We start from the raw sequence: 18,871 nt of genomic DNA on the forward strand, positions 1-18,871 counted from the left end.
ATCGGTCTTCTCATAGAAAACATCTTTAGCGAACGGTTAGGCCTACACACTAATATGACCACTCTATGGAAGGATGAGACTCTCACAAACACGATGGTGTTCCCCGTCTTGCTCTACCGAAGATGATACCACCAATGTGCCAACTTCGGTCTCTAGAGTCTGAAGGTAACCAGGAAACGGTTTCAAAAACAAATGGAATTATGGTTTATTTTTGGACTGTTTGTTCAGCCATTTTATGAATGTGTTATTCAATGTGTTTCTATGATCATGACAAGATTCAACAACTGAGACATAAGCTGAACAAGTTCCACAGACATGTGACTAACAGAAATGGAATAATGTGTCCCTGAACAAAGGGGGGGTCAAAATCAAAAGTAACAGTCAGTATCTGGTGTGACCACCAGCTGCAATAAGTACTGCAGTGCATCTCCTCCTCATGGACTGCACCAGATTTGCCAGTTCTTGCTGTGAGATGTTACCCCACTCTTCCACCAAGGCACCTGGAAGTTCCCGGGCATTTCTGGGGGGGATGGTCCTAGCCCTCACCCTCCGATCCAACAGGTCCCAGACATGCTCAATGGGATTGAGATCCGGGCTCTTCACTGGCCATGCGGGAAATCAAGCACAGAACGAGCAGTATGGCTGGTGGCATTGTCATGAGGGTCATGTCAGGATGAGACTGCAGGAAGAGTACCACATGAGGGAGGAGGATGTCTTCCCTGTAACGCACAGCGTTGGGATTGCCTGCAATTACAACAAGCTCAGTCCGATGACGCTGTGACAAACCGCCCCAGACCATGACAGATCCTCCACCTCCAAATCAATCCCGCTCCAGAGTACAGGCCTCGGTGTAACACTCATTCCTTCGACGATAAACGCGAATCCGACCATCACCCCTGGTGAGACAAAACCGTGACTCATCAGTGAAGAGCACTTTTTGCCAGTCCTGTCTGGTCCAGCGACAATGGGTTTGTACCCATAGGCGACGTTGTTGCTGGTGATGTCTGGTGAGGACCTGCCTTACAACAGGCCTACAAGCCCTCAGTCCAGCCTCTCTCAGCCTATTGCGGATAGTCGGAGCACTGATGGGGGGATTGTGCCTTCCTTGTGTAACTCGGGCACTTGTTGTTTCCATCCTATACCTGTCCCGCAGGTGTGATGTTCGGATGTACCGATCCTGTGCAGGTGTTGTTACACGTGGTCTGCCACTGCGAGGACGATCAGCTGTCCATCCTGTCTCCCTGTAGCGCTGTCTTAGGCGTCTCACAGTACGGACATTGCAATGTATTGCCCTCCTTGCAGCATTCCTAAGGCACATTCACCCAGATGATCAGGGACCTTGGGCATCTTTATTTTGGTGTTTTCAGAGTCCGTAGAAAGGCCTCTTTTGTGTCCTAAGTTTTCATAACTGTGACCTTAATTGCCTTGTAATTGTAAGCTGTTAGTGTCTTAACGACTGTTCCACAGGTGCATGTTCATTAATTGTTTATGGTTCAATGAACAAGCATTGGAAACAATGTTTAAACCCTTTACAATGAAGATCTGTGAAGTTATTTGGATTTTTATGAATTATCTTTGAAAGACAGGGTCCTGAAAAAGGGACATTTCTTTTTTTGCTGAGTTTACATGATGTATTGTTACACCATGTAGGAGCAGTTTGGACCTACTCAGTTCTGTTACACCGTGTAAGGAGCAGTTTGGACCTACTCAGTACTGTTACACCGTGTAGGAGCAGTTTGGACCTACTCAGTACTGTTACACCGTGTAGGAGCAGTTTGGACCTACTCAGTACTGTTACACCGTGTAGGAGCAGTTTGGACCTACTCAGTACTGTTACACCGTGTAGGAGCAGTTTGGACCTACTCAGTACTGTTACACCGTGTAGGAGCAGTTTGGACCCACTCAGTACTGTTACACCATGTAGGAGCAGTTTGGACCTACTCAGTACTGTTACACCATGTAGGAACAGTTTGGACCTACTCAGTACTGTTACACCGTGTAGGAGCAGTTTGGACCTACTCAGTACTGTTACACCGTGTAGGAGCAGTTTGGACCTACTCAGTACTGTTACACCATGTAGGAGCAGTTTGGACCTACTCAGTACTGTTACACCATGTAGGAGCAGTTTGGACCTACTCAGTACTGTTACACCGTGTAGGAGCAGTTTGGACCTACTCAGTACTGTTACACCGTGTAGGAGCAGTTTGGACCTACTCAGTACTGTTACACCGTGTAGGAGCAGTTTGGACCTACTCAGTACTGTTACACCGTGTAGGAGCAGTTTGGACCTACTCAGTACTGTTACACCGTGTAGGAGCAGTTTGGACCTACTCAGTACTGTTACACCGTGTAGGAGCAGTTTGGACCTACTCAGTACTGTTACACCGTGTAGGAGCAGTTTGGACCTACTCAGTACTGTTACACCGTGTAGGAGCAGTTTGGACCTACTCAGCACTGTTACACCGTGTAGGAGCAGTTTGGACCTACTCAGTACTGTTACACCATGTAGGAGCAGTTTGGACCTACTCAGTACTGTTACACTGTGTAGGAGCAGTTTGGACCTACTCAGTACTGTTACACCGTGTAGGAGCAGTTTGGACCTACTCAGTACTGTTACACTGTGTAGAGGCAGTTTGGACCTACACAGTACTGTTACACTGTGTAGGAGCAGTTTGGACCTACTCAGTACTGTTACACTGTGTAGAGGCAGTTTGGACCTACTCAGTACTGTTACACCATGTAGGAGCAGTTTGGACCTACTCAGTACTGTTACACTGTGTAGGAGCAGTTTGGCCCTAGCTACCTTATTGGGATATTATCTGTTTGTTTGATTGATTTCCTAAATGCAGATGTACAGTAGTATGTTAGGGTGTTTTAAATTCTCACTCATTAAATATATTCACTAATCAACACATGCTTCTCTATTATATAATGAAATAAATGAAAAATCTACTTTTTGTCTCAAAATAAAATAAACATTTCCCGTTACCCTCCTCGCCCAGCAGATGGCGACGTGCCTTTTTCAGGCAATGCTGCCAGTGTGACGTATAATCTAATGGACGGGACGCTTCAACAACAACGGCGAGTTATCCACCTTGGTAGCTTCTAGCCAACATAGCCGAAAACATTCAAGCTCTTTAAACGCTTTCGGTGTATATTAGCCACAGTGTTTTAAACACACTTGTCGTATCTCCTTGCTAGTTACCCAATTTAATATTTACGTTGTTGTTAGCTAACTGGCTGAGTAAATTAGCAGTAGTGCTAGTCTAGTCACTAATGCTAACTAGCTATCTAGCTAACATCCCGACCATGAGCTCACTAAACGACTCCCCTTCTGAAGAGGGGATCTGCTGGACGGAGAAAGAAGCTCTGGGGCTCAACATTGTCGTGAAAGAGGAGAAGGAAGAGGAGGATGTCACAGTAAAACAAGAAGCAGAGATTGAGGCTGTTACAGTGAAAGAAGAAGAGAAAGACGTTTCATTGAAAGAAGAGGAAGACGCGTTCAGAGTGAAAGAGGAGGAGGTTACAGTAAAAGAGGAGGAAGAGAAAGAGGAGGTGACTGTCACAGTGAAAGAAGAGGAAGACATTTTTGGAATGAAGGAAGTGGGGGAGATCACTGTCACATTGGAAGAAGAGGAGGAGGAGACAGGAGATCTGATTAACAACAGTGAGTAATATCTTAAACAGGGGTACAAACTCTGTAATTGTTGAACCGATGTGTGGTTTTAAAGGGGCATTATACTTAAGTTCTGCACTTTAATAGTAGAGACGGGGGCGGCCAACAAAACGTTAACATTTGTAAACATCTGAATATTTCTTTCTGTAGTGCTTTGCTTGGCATCACATAAAAGCAAAAATCAACTCATGTGTGACTTCAAATGATGAAGAGGACAGACTCAAGACAAGGAAGGATCATTTTGATCTGGATGAAATGTATAAAAAAAATCATTACCACAGGTTTTTTTAAATCCTTAATAGTATTTTGACGCACTCGTGCATCAATCTTACAGAAACCATTGATTTCAAAGCTTAGCAACACATACAACTCTATGCACAAGGACTAGTTTTAGTCCCCTATTGACCCCTGAAAGACCCATCTTTTGGGTTGGTAGCATGTGGAAAGAGGCTGTCCAAAACCTATATGTTGGGTTGGTAGTAGAGGTCGACCGATTAATCGTAATGGCCGATTTCAAGTTTTCATAACAATCGGTAATTGGCATTTTTGGACACCGATTGTGGCCAATTTTTTTTTATTACATTTTGTTACCTTTATTTAACTAGGCAAGTCAGTTAAGAACACATTCTTATTTTCAATGACGGCCTAGGAACGGTGGGTTAACTGCCTTGTTCAGGGGCAGAATGACAGATTTTTACCTTGTCAGCTCGGGGATTCGATCTTTCAACCTTCCGGTTACTAGTCCAAAGCTCTAACCACCTGCCTTACATTGCACTCCACGAGGAGCCTGCGTGGCAGGCTGACTACCTGTTACGCGAGTGCAGCAAGAAGCCAAGGTTAGTTGCTAGCTAGCATTACATTTATAAAAAACAATCAATCTTAACAATCACTAGTTAACTACACATGGTTGATGATATTACTAGTTTATCTAGCGTGTCCTGCGTTGCATATAATGGATGCGGTGCCTGTTCATTTCTCATCGAATCACAGCCTACTTCGCCAAACGGGTGATGATTTAACAAGCGCATTCGCGAAAAAAGCACTGTCGTTGCACCAATGTACCTAACCATAAACATCAATGCCTTTCTTTAAAATCAATACACAAGTATATATTTTTAAACATGCATATTTAGTTAATATTGCCTGCTAACATGAATTTCTTTTAACTAGGGAAATTGTGTCACTTCTCTTGTGTTTCGTGCAAGCAGTCAGGGTATATGCAGCAGTTTGGGCCACCTGCCTCGTTGCGAACTGTGTGAAGTCCATTTATTCCTAACAAAGACCGTAATTAATTTGCCAGAATTGTACATAATTATGACATAACATTGAAGGTTGTGCAATGTAACAGCAATATTTAGACTTAGGGATGCCACCCGTTAGATAAAATACGGAACGGTTCCGTATTTCACTGAAAGAATAAACGTTTTGTTTTCGAAATGATAGTTTCCGGATTTGACCATATTAATGACCTAAGGCTCGTATTTCTGTGTGTTATTATGTTAAAATTAAGTTTATGATTTGATAGAGCAGTCTGACTGAGAGGTGGTAGGCAGCAGCAGGCTCGTAAGCCTTCATTCAAACAGCACTTTTGTGCATTTGCCAGCAGCTCTTCGCTGTGCTTCAAGCATTGAGCTGTTTATGACTTCAAGCCTATCAACTCCTGAGATTAGTCTGATGTAACTTATGTGAAATGGCTAGCTAGTTAGCTGGGTGCGCGCTAATAGCTTTTCAATCGGTGACGTCACTCGCTCTGAGACCTTGAAGTAGTTGTTCCCCTTGCTCTGCAAGGGCCGCGGCTTTTGTGGAGCGATGGGTAACAATGCTTCGAGGGTGGCTGTTGTCGATGTGTTCCTGGTTCAAGCAGGAAGGTAGGGGCGAGGAGAGGGACAGAAGCTATACTGTTACACTGGCAATGCTAAAGTGCCTATAAGAACATCCAATAGTCAAAGGTATATGAAATACAAATGGTATAGAGAGAAATAGTCCTATAATTCCTATAACTACAACCTAAAACTTCTTACCTGGGAATATTGAAGACTCATGTTAAAAGGAACCACCAGCTTTCATATATTCTCATGTTCTGAGCAAGGAACTTAAACGTTAGCTTTTTTACATGGCACATATTGCACTTTTACTTTCTTCTCCAACACTTTGTTTTTGCATTATTTAAACCAAATTGAACATGTTTCATTATTTATTTGAGGCAAAATTGATTTTATTGATGTATATATTAAGTTAAAATAAGTGTTCATTCAGTATTGTTGTGATTGTCATTATTACAAATAAATAAATCAATAAATACAAATCTGCTGATTAATCGGTATCGGCTTTTTTTTGGTTCTCCAATAATCGGTATCGGCTTTTTTTTGGTTCTCCAATAATCGGTATCGGCGTTGAAAAATCATAATCGGTCGACCTCTAGTTGGTAGAATGTGGAAAGAGGCTGTCCAAAACCCATCTGTTGGGTTGGTAACATGTGGAAAGAGGCTGTCCAAAACACATCTGTTGGGTTGGTAGCATGTGGAAAGAGGCTGTCCAAAACCCATCTGTTGGGTTGGTAGCATGTGGAAAGAGGCTGTTGAGAGCAGTCCATTTTATGGACATAGACCTCACAGGTGGGGGTTATTGCTATATGACAATAATAAAAAGCTTGAAGTCAGTCATGACAAATAAAGGGATATTCTGTTTCCATTCAATGTTATACACAATAAGCAGTTATATATTAATTCTATATACTTTAAATACATTCTATTCAACATTCTATTCAATAACAACAACCAAAGATCTACTAATAAATGTTCTTTCTGATATGAAAATGGCTCTAGCCAGTTGTTAGTTCTATTTCTGAGTTTAAGAGACAATCACACTGGTTGTTCATTCTATAGTTTCTAGCCAATCACACTGGTTGTTCATTCTATAGTTTCTAGCCAATCACACTGGTTGTTCATTCTATAGTTTCTAGCCAATCACACTGGTTGTTCATTCTATAGTTTCTAGCCAATCACACTGGTTGTTCATTCTATAGTTTCTAGCCAATCACACTGGTTGTTCATTCTATAGTTTCTAGCCAATCACACAGGTTGTTCATTCTATAGTTTCTAGCCAATCACACTGGTTGTTCATTCTAAACAGAAATGGTTGCTATGCAGGCTGACGAACATTCTTCTCCCTTGCTAGCTAGCCAACTAAAGCTAATAGTCACATCAACCTCTGCAGCTGGAATGAAACTAAACAAACTAGATGTATTGTTTTAGACTGTTTTTGTATTGATATTTCTTTGTATAAGATAATAATATATTCCTAATAGTGCTGATGCTTGATTTCACCAGGCTGGTTTAAAAAAGTTTGTCTCATCTGGTCATGTTCATTCCCTATGGCAGGGCAGAGTCCCTATGGCAGGGCAGAGATCTCGCAGTTATTTTGTTGTTGAATGGTAAAGAAAGCAATGTATCCTGGTAAACACAGACTGGTCCCAGATGATAATGATGGTAAACACAGACCGGTCCCAGTTGATAATGATGGTAAACACAGACCGATCCCAGTTGATAATGATGCTAAACACAGACCGGTCCCAGTTGATAATGATGGTAAACACAGACCGGTCCCAATTGGTAATGATGGTAAACACAGACCAGTCCCAGTTGATATTGTAGGAGCGACAGTTAGCCTAGTGGTTAGAGTGTTGGGCCAGTAACCGAAAGGTTGCTAGATCGAATCCCCGAGCTGACAAGGTAAAAATCCTTCTGCTCCTGAGCAAGGTGGTTAACCCACTGTTCCTAGGCCGTCATTGTAAATCAGAATTTGTTCTTAACTGACTTTAAAAAAAAGATTAAATAAAAAAATATATATTGATAGTAAACAGACCGGTCCCAGTTGATATTGATGGTAAAACAGGTTGTAATTGATATTGATGGTAAAACAGGTTGTAATTGATGGTAAAACAGGTTGTAATTGATGGTAAAACAGGTTGTAATTGATGTTGATGGTAAAACAGGTTGTAATTGATATTGATGGTAAAACATGTTGTAATTGATATTGATGGTAAAACAGGTTGTAATTGATATTGATGGTAAAACAGGTTGTAATTGATATTGATGGTAAAACAGGTCCCAGTTGTTATTGATAGTGAAACAGGTTCCAATTTATATTGATGGTAAGAAGGGGCTAGATTGGTACATAAGGGGCTAGGGTGGTTAAGTTAAGATGGGGCAAGAATGGTACATAACGGGCTAAGTTAACCTGTTGAGGACAGACGTTCCGCTAGCGGAACCCCTAGCCAACAGCCAATGGCATCGCACGGCGCGAAATACAAAACCAACTAAAATACCACAATTCAATTTTCTCAAACAATCAACTATTTTACACCATTTTAAAGATAAGACTCTCGTTAATCTAACCACATTGTCTGATTTCAAAAAGGCTTTACAGCGAAAGCAAAACATTAGATTATGTTAGGAGAGTACCCTGCCAAAAATAATCACACAGCCATTTTCCAAGCAAGCATATATGTCACATAAACCCAAACCACAGCTAAATGCAGCACTAACCTTTGATGATCTTCATCAGATGACACTCCTAGGACATTATGTTATACAATACATACATTTTGTTCAATGAAGTTCATATTTATATCAAAAAACAGCTTTTTACATTAGCATGTGATGTTCAGAACTAGCATACCCCCCGCAAACTTCCGGTGAATTTACTAAATTACTCATGATAAACGTTCACAAAATACATAAATAATTTTAAGAATTATAGATACAGAACTCCTTTATGCAATCGCGGTGTCAGATTTTAAAATAGCTTTTCGGCGAAAGGACATTTTGCAATATTCTGAGTATATAGCTCGGCCCTCACGGCTAACTATTTTGACACCCACCAAGTTTGGGACAACCTAAACTCAGAATTACTATTAGAAAAATTGGATTACCTTTGCTGTTCTTCGTCAGAATGCACTCCCAGGACTTCTACTTCAACAACAAATGTTGTTTTGGTTCCAAATAATCCATAGTTATATTCAAATAGCTCCGTTTTGTTCTTGCATTCAGGTCACTATCCAAAAAAATTCAAAATATTCCATTACCGTACTTAGAAGCATGTCAAACGCTGTTTAAAATCAATTTTTATGCTATTTTTCTCATAAAATAGCGATAATATTCCAACCGGGCAACGTTGTATTCATTCAAAGGCTGAAAGAAAAAAATGGAGTAGTCTCGTGACCGCGCATCTCCAGTGTCACTGTCCCCAGGCAGGCCACTTACACATTCTCCTGCTGTTCTTCGCCCAGAGACAGCAGACACCCCATTCCACTTTCTGGCGGCTTTAGAGAGCCAATGGAAGCCTTAGAAAATGTCACGTTACAGCACAGATGCTGTATTTTCGATAAAGATGCAACAGAAGGACAACAAATTGTCAGACAGGGCACTTCCTGTATGGAATCTTCTCAGGTTTTGGCCTGCCATATGAGTTCTGTTATACTCACAGACACCATTCAAACAGTTTTAGAAACTTTAGAGTGTTTTCTATCCAAATCTACTAATTATATGCATATTCTAGTTTCTGGACAGGAGTAGTAACCAGATTAAATCGGGTACGTTTTTTATCCGGCCGTGAAAATACTGCCACCTATCCCAAAGAAGTTAAGATGGGGCAAGAATGGTACATAAGGGGTTAAGATGGGGCTAGAACGGTACATAAGGGGTTAAGATGGGGCTAGAATGGTACATAAGGGGTTAAGATGGGGCTAGAATGGTACATAAGGGGTTAAGATGGGGCTAGAATGGTACATAAGGGGTTAAGATGGGGCTAGAACGGTACATAAGGGGTTAAGATGGGGCTAGAATGGTACATAAGGGGTTAAGATGGGGCTAGAATGGTACATAAGGGGTTAAGATGGGGTTAGAATGGTACATAACCCCTTATGTACCATTCTAGTAGCAAACCAACAATTAGCCACTAGGTGTCATTATAGTAATTAAAGAGATTACACATAAATATATAAACATGTTCCATACATTGCTGTTTAATAATGAGCCACCAAAATAAGTTCTATACATATTTTCTTTTACATACAAAATGTGTAACAATTGCCGAGGTTGGAGAGGCAAATAGCACGATTTGTACAAATCCCCTTTTTTGTAAACCAAATGCTAGGCTATAAGCATGGGGTAATAATGTCTAAATGAGTCTTTGTAGTGGACATTAGTTGATGAATTGCCTGGCTGGGCTGTGGGACAGTGGAGAATAGTTGATGAATTGCCTGGCAGGGCTGTGGGACAGTGGAGATTAGTTTATAAATGGCCTGGCAGGGCTGTGGGACAGTGGAGAATAGTTTATAAATGGCCTGGCAGGGCTGTGGGACAGTGGAGATTAGTTTATAAATGGCCTGGCTGGGCTGTGGGACAGTGGGGATTAGTTTATAAATGGCCTGGCTGGGCTGTGGGACAGTGGAGATTAGTTTATTAATGGCCTGGCAGGGCTGTGGGACAGTGGAGATTAATTTATAAATGGCCTGGCTGGGCTGTGGGACAGTGGGGATTAGTTTATAAATGGCCTGGCTGGGCTGTGGGACAGTGGAGATTAGTTTATAAATGGCCTGGCAGGGCTGTGGGACAGTGGAGAATAGTTGATGAATTGCCTGGCAGGGCTGTGGGACAGTGGATGTGTAGGAATAATTCAAATGGAACTGCTAACAGGCATTACCCGGGATTAACGTGAATAACTAACCGCTATCAACCAATCAGCATTCAGGATCCAAATGTTGTTTCATAATGAGGGCACTAGTCTGGATTAAACCTCATAGGAAAACAGTTTTATTATGGAGGTTTCATTCAGGTCTCTCTGTTTAACTAAATACTTTGTTTGTCTTTGGCAGGAGAGAGACCAGACTCTCAATCTGACAGCAGAAAGAGTCCTTCAGGGGAACCAGACACTGAGACGCCCAAGCCAGCGATGCGCCACCACTGCTTCCAGTGTAATATGAGTTTTAAGTGGTTATGGAAGCTGAAAGAGCATGAAAGGAAACACACAGGAGAAAAGCCCTTCCAATGCTCCCAGTGTGGAAATAGATTCTCACGAGCACATGACCTAAAATCACATGAGAGGACACACACAGGGGAAAAACCACACAATTGTTCCCAGTGTGGAAAGCTTTTTTCCCATTTAGGGAACCTGAACAAACATAAGAGAATACACTCTGGAGAGAAGCCTTACCCCTGTTCCCATTGTGGAAAGAATTTTAGGTCTTCAGATAACCTGAAAGCGCATGAAAGGACACACACAGGGGAGAAACCTTACCATTGCTCTCTTTGTGGAAAGGATTTTACCAAGTTAAGGAACCTAAAAGAGCATGAGAGGAAACACACAGGAGAAAAGCCTTACGAATGCTCCCAGTGTGGAAAGAGTTTTTCCCATATAGGGAACCTGAACAAACATAAAAGAATACACTCTGGAGAGAAGCCTTACCCCTGTTCCCATTGTGGAAAGAATTTTAGGTCTTCAGATAACCTGAAAGCGCATGAAAGGACACACACAGGGGAGAAACCTTACCATTGTGCCCTGTGTGGAAAGGATTTTACCAAGTTAGGGAACCTAAAAGAGCATGAGAGGAAACACACAGGAGAAAAGCCTTACCACTGCTCCCAGTGTGGAGAGAGATTTTCAAGATCACCAAACCTTAAAACACACGAGAGGACACACGCAGGAGAAAAGCCTTACCACTGCTCCAATTGTGGAAAGAGATTTGCAACATCATCCGACCTAAAAAAGCACCAGAGGACACACACAAGGGAGAAATCTTACCATTGCTCTCAATGTGGAAATAGTTTTTTACGATCACATGACCTAAAATCGCACGAGCTGACACACACAGGAGAAAAACCACATAGTTGCTCCCAGTGTGGAAAGTGTTTTTTGTATTTAGGTAACCTGAACAAACATAAGAAAATACACACTGGAGAGAAGCCTTACCCCTGTTCCAATTGTGGGAAATTCTTTAGGTCGTTAGATAACATGAAGGAGCATGAGAGGACACACACAGGGGAGAAGCTTTACCATTGTGCCCTGTGTGGAAAGAGATATTCACGATCGCATGACCTAAAATTACATAAAAGGAAACACGCAGGAGAAGAAAACATGCAATTACATACACAGGGGATAAACCACACAATTGGTCCCAGTGGGGAATTTTTTTTACGCAGTTAGAGAACCTCTTCCCATTGTGGAACTATATTTTCCCGATCACATTACCTAAATTCACATAATCAAACCAAGCTATATTTATACATTTTATACATTTCAGTAATGGAATGCAACACAATGGGCTTCACAGGAAAAAAACAATGAAAACAAAAACTGAAATATTTACTAGACAACAAACATAAGAGGATAAAAAACAAAAGATTGACTGGTCTTGGTCAGTACCCGTGCTGCAACATTCTGTATGTTTTGCAGTTGACCAATGGCTTTCTTGGGTAGATCAGACAGGAGAGCATTACAGTAGTCAAGTCTGCTTGTAATAAAAGCATGGATGAATCTCTCTGTATCAGCCTAAGAAAGAAACGGCCGCACCTTGGCAATGTTCCTCAGGTGGTAAAAAGCTATGTTTGTCACATTCCTAATGTGTGATTCGAAATTGCTGCAGCATTCTATATGACGATTGTTTAAGTCTCCATGTATATCGCAATAGGTCAGTGATTTATAGTCTCTAAATATCCACTATTTCTAATGAGTTCATAATATTTGTGATCTTCGTAACGGCATGGGGATGATAGTTTGTAGAGTGATTTCCTTTACGGTCAATTGAGGTACTTAACACTGTGTTATAGTGTCCCACCATAATGATTGGATCGTTTGTTGCCTGTAAGTTCAATAAATTGGTATAAATATTTTTGAAGAAGTATGGATCATCCTGATTTGGACCATATAGATTAATGAGCCAAATCTCTTTTTTCATCCACTTTTATATTCAAAAGGATCCACCTTGCTTGCGAATCATCCCTGACTGTTTGTAGGTTTGGATCGACATTTTTGATAATATCATCACACCTTTTGAGTTCCTTTGTCCATGACAGAACATTTTTTCACCACCCCGTTTCTTTTGCCACGCAACTTCATCTCAGGATGTAGATTGAGTTTCCTGTAAATAGTATATGTTATATTCCTTTTCTTTCAGCCATGTAAAGACTGATCTTTTCCTATAATCTCTTAAGCCGTTACAGTTATAACTGGCTATACTTATTGTAGCCCTTACTGTAACTATATACTATTCTCAGTCTAAATGGACCATAATTAGTGCTTGTAAAGTTACCGCCGTAAGAGGTATTATGACGATCAAAAATAGAGATTTCAAATGTCTGATGTTTAGAATTCAAGAAACAGTTTCGAGCAACATTTGTTTGGTTTTGTTTGCCTGTGCCACAGATGTTAGAAAATTGAGTCAAGATATTATGTGTGTAGTAGATCTGTGTAGGTTGATGTGTATGATACTGGATGTGATTTAGTGAGAGTGTGTACGATGTCTGGATTAGAGTAAGACTATAATGTGTGATGTCTAAATAAAGAATAACCCAGCCCGTTTGCATGGTTGAGTGTCTGTGTGTGTAACATGGAGTGTAGCCTTAATATTCAGGATGATGATTGTAATCCGTATCGTATCAACATCATAGTTACATTAAACTTCATTTTCATAGAAAAACACATCCCAGCATTTCCACAGTAATTGACGTTTCACATGATTATGAAAGAGACCTTGCATTACTATAGAGACGGCTTCACTACAATACCAATGTACCCCGTACATTGTTATTATTCCCCAACGTTTCTGTTCTGATATCTTCTCATTGCTTGTTGTAAACATGTAGACAAAGACACAAGATAGACAAACAAAAATCATATTGAATTACAGAAAAGTTCTCGACAATAGAGAGAGAGAGTGAGAGAAGAAAAGAGAGGAGAGAGAAATAGAGAGGGAGAGAAGAGAAGAGAAGCTACTGGGGAATCCTCCACAAGCTACTGGGGAATCCTCCACAAGCTACTGGGGAATCCTTCACAAGCTACTGGGGAATCCTTCACAAGCTACTGGGGAATCCAACACAAGCTACTGGGGAATCATCCACAAGCTACTGGGGAATCCTCCACAAGCTACTGAGGAATCATACACAAGCTACCGGGGAATCTTTCACAAGCTACTGGGGAATCATCCACAAGCTACTGGGGAATCATCCACAAGCTACTGGGGAATCCTCCACAAGCTACTGGGGAATCCTCCACAAGCTACTGGGTATTCATCCACAATCCAAGAGTGTGCAAAGGGTGGCTACTTTGAAGAATCTCAAATATAAAATATATTTTGATTTGTTTAACACTTTTTTGGTTACTAAACTCAGCAAAAAAAAGAAACGTCCCTTTTTCAGGACCCTGTCTTTCAAAGATAATTTGTAAAAATCCAAATAACTTCACAGATCTTCATTGTAAAGGGTTTAAACACTGTTTCCCATGCTTGTTCAATGAACCACAAACAATTAATGAACATGCACCTGTGGAGCGGTCGTTAAGACACTAACAGCTTACAGACGGTAGGCAATTAAGGTCACAGTTAAGAAAACTTAGGACACTTAAGAGGCCTTTCTACTGACACTGAAAAACACCAAAAGAAAGATGCCCAGGGTCCCTGCTCATCTGCGTGAACGTGCCTTAGGCATGCTGCAAGGAGGCATGAGGACTGCAGATGTGGCCAGGGCAATAAATTGTAATGTCCGTACTGTGAGACGCCTAAGACAACGCTACAGGGAGACAGGACGGACAGCTGATCGTCCTCGTAGTGGCTGGCCACATGTAACAACACCTGCACAGGATCGGTACATCCGAACATCACACGTGCGGGACAGGTACAGGATGGCAACAACAACTGTATTATTTCACTTATTAGATGTGATGCATTACTATTTACAGTAGATGTAGGCCTAAGTATGAACGGACTGTAATGCACTAATAGGTTTATATTGTATTAACATAGATTGAGCAACATATAATAGACATGACTAACTGGAGGGTTGCTGGCTAGTAGGAGTGTAGGCTGAGTAGACTCGTGACACACACACACAATGCCTGGTTGTGGGGCCGCTCATGGACAGGTGTATGTGAGGAACTGATAGAGGGGAGAATGGCTGTGGCACAAGAACAGGCACTGTCCTTGGGTGTCTGACTCTCGGGTACACACATGAAGATAAGCTAGAAGACAACTATGCTTGGCAACAAAGATGCGTCTAGAGGCTGGGACCAGCCTGCACGCCAACGATAGGATGAGTAAGTTTAAACCACGCTCATCCTCCCTTTGACAGGCCAGCAGTGAGCGGGAACTATCTCTGTCAGAGTATTTAATGAAGAACTTATGATGTCATTTTCAGTTCTCTGTTTGCCCTGCGAGGTGTTACAGTGAACCCGTATATACGAAGATTGCATTTACCATTTATTCTGCTTGACTAATTCTATTAATAAACAGCTGAAAATATATTCAGTAGCCTAGTGTTACATTTTGTTCTGATACCAGAATTGAATTGACGCAGCCCTAACAGCTTTTATTTCTTTCATCACATTCCCAGTGGGTCAGAAGTTTACATACACTCAATTAGTATTTGCTAGCATTGCCTTTAAATTGTTTAACTTGGGTCAAACGTTTTGGGTAGCCTTCCACAAGCTTCCCACAATAAATTGGGTGAATTTTGGCCCGTTCCTCCTGACAGAGCTGGTGTAACTGAGTCAGGTTTGTAGGCCTCCTTGCTAGCACACGCTTTTTCAGTTCTGCCCACAAATTTTCAGTAGGATTGAGGTCAGGACTTTGTGATGGCCACTCCAATACCTTGACTTTGTTGTCCTTAAGCCATTTTGCCACAACTTTGGAAGTATGCTTGGGATCATTGTCCATTTGGAAGACTCATTTGCGACCAAGCTTTAACTTCCTTACTGATGTCTTGAGATGTTGCTTCAATATATCCACATAATTTTCCATCCTCATGATGCCATCTATTTTGTGAAGTGCACCAGTCCCTCCAGCAGCAAAGCACCCCCACGACATGATTCTGCCACCCCCGTGCTTCATGGTTGGGATGGTGTTCTTCGGCTTGCAAGCCTCCCCCTTTTTCCTCCAAACATAACAATGGTCATTATGGCCAAACAGTTATATTTTTGTTTCATCAGACCAGAGGACATTTCTCCAAAAAGCACGGTCTTTGTCCCCATGTGCAGTTGCAAACCGTAGTCTGGCTTTTTTATGGTGGTTTTGGAGCAGTGGCTTCTTCCTTGCTGAGCGGCCTTTTAGGTTATGTCGATATAGGGGACTCGTGTTACTGTGGATATAGATACTTTTGTACCTGTTTCCTCCAGCATCTTCACAAGGTCCTTTGCTGTTGTTCTGGGATTGATTTGCACTTTTCGCACCAAAGTGCGTTCATCTCTAGGAGACAGAATGTGTCTCCTTCCTGAGCAGTATGACGGCTGCATGGTCCCATGGTGTTTATACTTGCGTACTATTATTTGTACAGATGAACGTGGTACCTTCAGTCGTTTGGAAATTGCTCCCAAGGATGAACCAGACTTGTGGAGGTCTACAATAATTTTTCTGAGATCTTGGCTGATTTCCTTTGATTTTCCCATGATGTCAAGCAAATAGGCACTGAGTTTGAAGGTAGGCCTCAAATACATTCACAGGTACACCTCCAATTGACTCAAATGTTGTCAATTAGCCTTTCAGAAGCTTCTAAAGCCATGACATCATTTTCTGGAATTTTCCGAGCTCTTTAAAGGCACAGTCAACTTAGTGTATGTAAACTTCTGACCCACTGGAATTGTGATACAGTGAATTATAAGTGAAGTAATCTCTCTGTAAACAATTGTTTGAAAAATTACTTGTGTCATGCACAAAGTAGATGTCCTAACTGACTTGCCAAAACTATAGTTTGTTAACAAGAAATGTGTGGAGTGGTTGAAAAACAAGTTTTAATGACTCCAACATAAGTGTATGTAAACTTCCGACTTCAACTGTATATATTTTTATATTACACATTAGTTATACAAAGTAAGCAACCTACAAGTACAGTAGATATACAAAAGTATGTGGACGCCCCTTCAAATTAGTGGATTTGGATTTTTTCACCTCATCAACCTGAAAGGGTTGGGTCTAGCCCTTTAAATGCCCTTTAAAAGTCATTAGTCCTCTCTCAACAAAAGTATGTGGACGCCCCTTCAAATTTGTGGATTCGGCTATTTCAGCCACACTCGTTGCTGACAGTTTTATAAAATCGAGTACACAGCTATGCAATCTCCATAGACAAACAATGGCAGTAGAATGGCCTTACTGAAGAGTTCAGTGACTTTCAACGTCATAGGATGTCACCTTTCAGTTCGTAAAATGTCGACTGTAAGTGCTGTTATTGTGAAGTGGAAACATCTAGGAGCAACAACAGTGCTGAAGTGCATAACGCGTAAAAATACTCTGTCCTCGGTTGCAACACTCACTACTGAGTTCCAAACTGCCTCTAGAAGCAACGTCAGCACAATAACTGTTTGTCTGGGAGCTTTGTGAAATGGGTTTCCATGGTCGAGCAGCCGCAGCCAAGCCTAAGATCACTATGCGCAATGCCAAGCGTCGGCTGGATTGGTGGAAAGCTCGCCTCCTTTGGACTCCAGAGCGGTGGAGACTCATTCTCTGGAGTGATGAATCACGCTTCACCATCTGGGAGTACGATGGGAAAATCTTGGTTTGGCGGATACCAGGAGAATGCTACCTGCTCGAAGGCATAATGCCAACTGTAAAGTTAGGTGGAGGAGGAATAATGGTCTGGGGCTGTTTTTCATGGTTCGGGCTGGGCCCCTTAGTTCCAGGGAAGGGAAATCTTAACGCTACAGCATACAATGACATTCTAGATGATTTTGTGATTTCAGTTTTGTGGCAACAGCCCTTTCTGGTTTCAGCATGACAATTCCCTATGCACAAAGCGAGGTCCATACAGAAATGGTTTGTCAAAATCAGTGTGGAAGAACTTGACTGGCCTGCACAGAGCCCTGCTCTCAACCCCTACTGCAAAGGCAGGCCTAATCGCCCAACATCAGTGGCCGACCTCACTAAAGCTCTTGTGGCTGAGTAGAAGCGTCCATTTCTATAATTTACTTCCGCTACTTGAGTCATCTACAAAAATCTCTCTCTCCATGCCACTTTCCACACAGACCTAGCCCCACCCCCGTCACTCAAGTAGCACATTTGTTGTTCCTCGACCACGAGACGCTTGAGTTCAGTCTGCCTGGTCAATGCAGCACATGCAACAACATTGATGACAACGATGCTGTTTCCACTTTGCTTCTTAATACAAATCCACTAGCGTTCTATAATTACACTATTACTTTGTGTTACATCTGCAAACAGCTAGTTTGTCTTGTCTTGGCAAGTAGTCAGTAAATCGTGTTAGCTGCTATTCGCTAGTTAGCCAGCTAGCTAATGAATGTACTGAGTCAGAGTAAACGTAGCTAGCTATACAGCTTGATACCAGTGACGGTGTAGACCTAAATCATCATGTTTGTGCAACAGTAGCTTCTAAATCAAAGAAGAATAGGCAACGATTAATATGTTAGCTACATGAAGTAGCTAAGAGAAAACATTTAATGTAGATTATAGGGTCCCCTAGAAAACACTGACCAACACTTAGGTTCCTACCCTGTCACAAAAGCTCCTCCCTGGCATGTTCATTCATTGTCATGACAAACAGAATTGTATTCAAAGTGCAGAATTGGAATAATCATTATTTTACCATCACTGTATTGCCCACTATTGTATTCTAAATATAATCATTCTATTTCCATAATTCCAACAGTTCACCCAAGTGTTTTGATCTAAATAGCAAGTTAAATCGCAATTGCAACATTTAGTTAAAAATAAGTCCTAGATTGTTTGCCAGCAATGTGCAGCCCTACATGGCATGATCTCAAATGAGTGTAGGAAATGCAGAAATTGATGTTCTAATTGAACAGTATAAAACTATCAGAATGGATAAAGACCCATTTGAAATCACTTAGAATGTATGTGTTGTCACCCCAGGGTCACACACCACTCATAAAGAACATTTAGAATGTATGTGTTGTCACCTCAGGGTCACACACTACTCATAAAGAACATTTAGAATGTATGTGTTGTCACCCCAGGGT

At 41.5% G+C, this 18,871-nt stretch overlaps 1 protein-coding gene across 1 annotated transcript; it reads left to right on the forward strand.

The window, feature by feature from the left end:
- The first annotated feature begins 3,510 nt into the window (after positions 1 to 3,510).
- On the forward strand, positions 3,511 to 12,016 carry LOC115178491 (zinc finger protein 135-like). Its single transcript, XM_029739704.1, has 2 exons — positions 3,511 to 3,667; positions 10,554 to 12,016. Exons 1-2 carry the CDS (start codon positions 3,595 to 3,597, stop codon positions 11,879 to 11,881), a joined length of 1,401 nt encoding a protein of 466 aa, XP_029595564.1. The 5' UTR covers positions 3,511 to 3,594; the 3' UTR covers positions 11,882 to 12,016.
- Positions 12,017 to 18,871: the final 6,855 nt, after the last annotated feature.

Source organism: Salmo trutta, chromosome 38 (assembly GCF_901001165.1).
Source record: "Salmo trutta chromosome 38, fSalTru1.1, whole genome shotgun sequence".
NCBI lineage: Eukaryota > Metazoa > Chordata > Actinopteri > Salmoniformes > Salmonidae > Salmo > Salmo trutta.

Excerpts from the sequence above, each read along its gene's own strand:
- LOC115178491 (XM_029739704.1), top strand. The coding sequence starts at position 3,595 with ATGAAGGAAGTGGGGGAGATCACTGTCACATTGGAAGAAGAGGAGGAG. Across the intron at positions 3,668-10,553 it reads AGGAGATCTGATTAACAACA|GAGAGAGACCAGACTCTCAA; the intron begins GTGAGTAATATC and ends TGTCTTTGGCAG.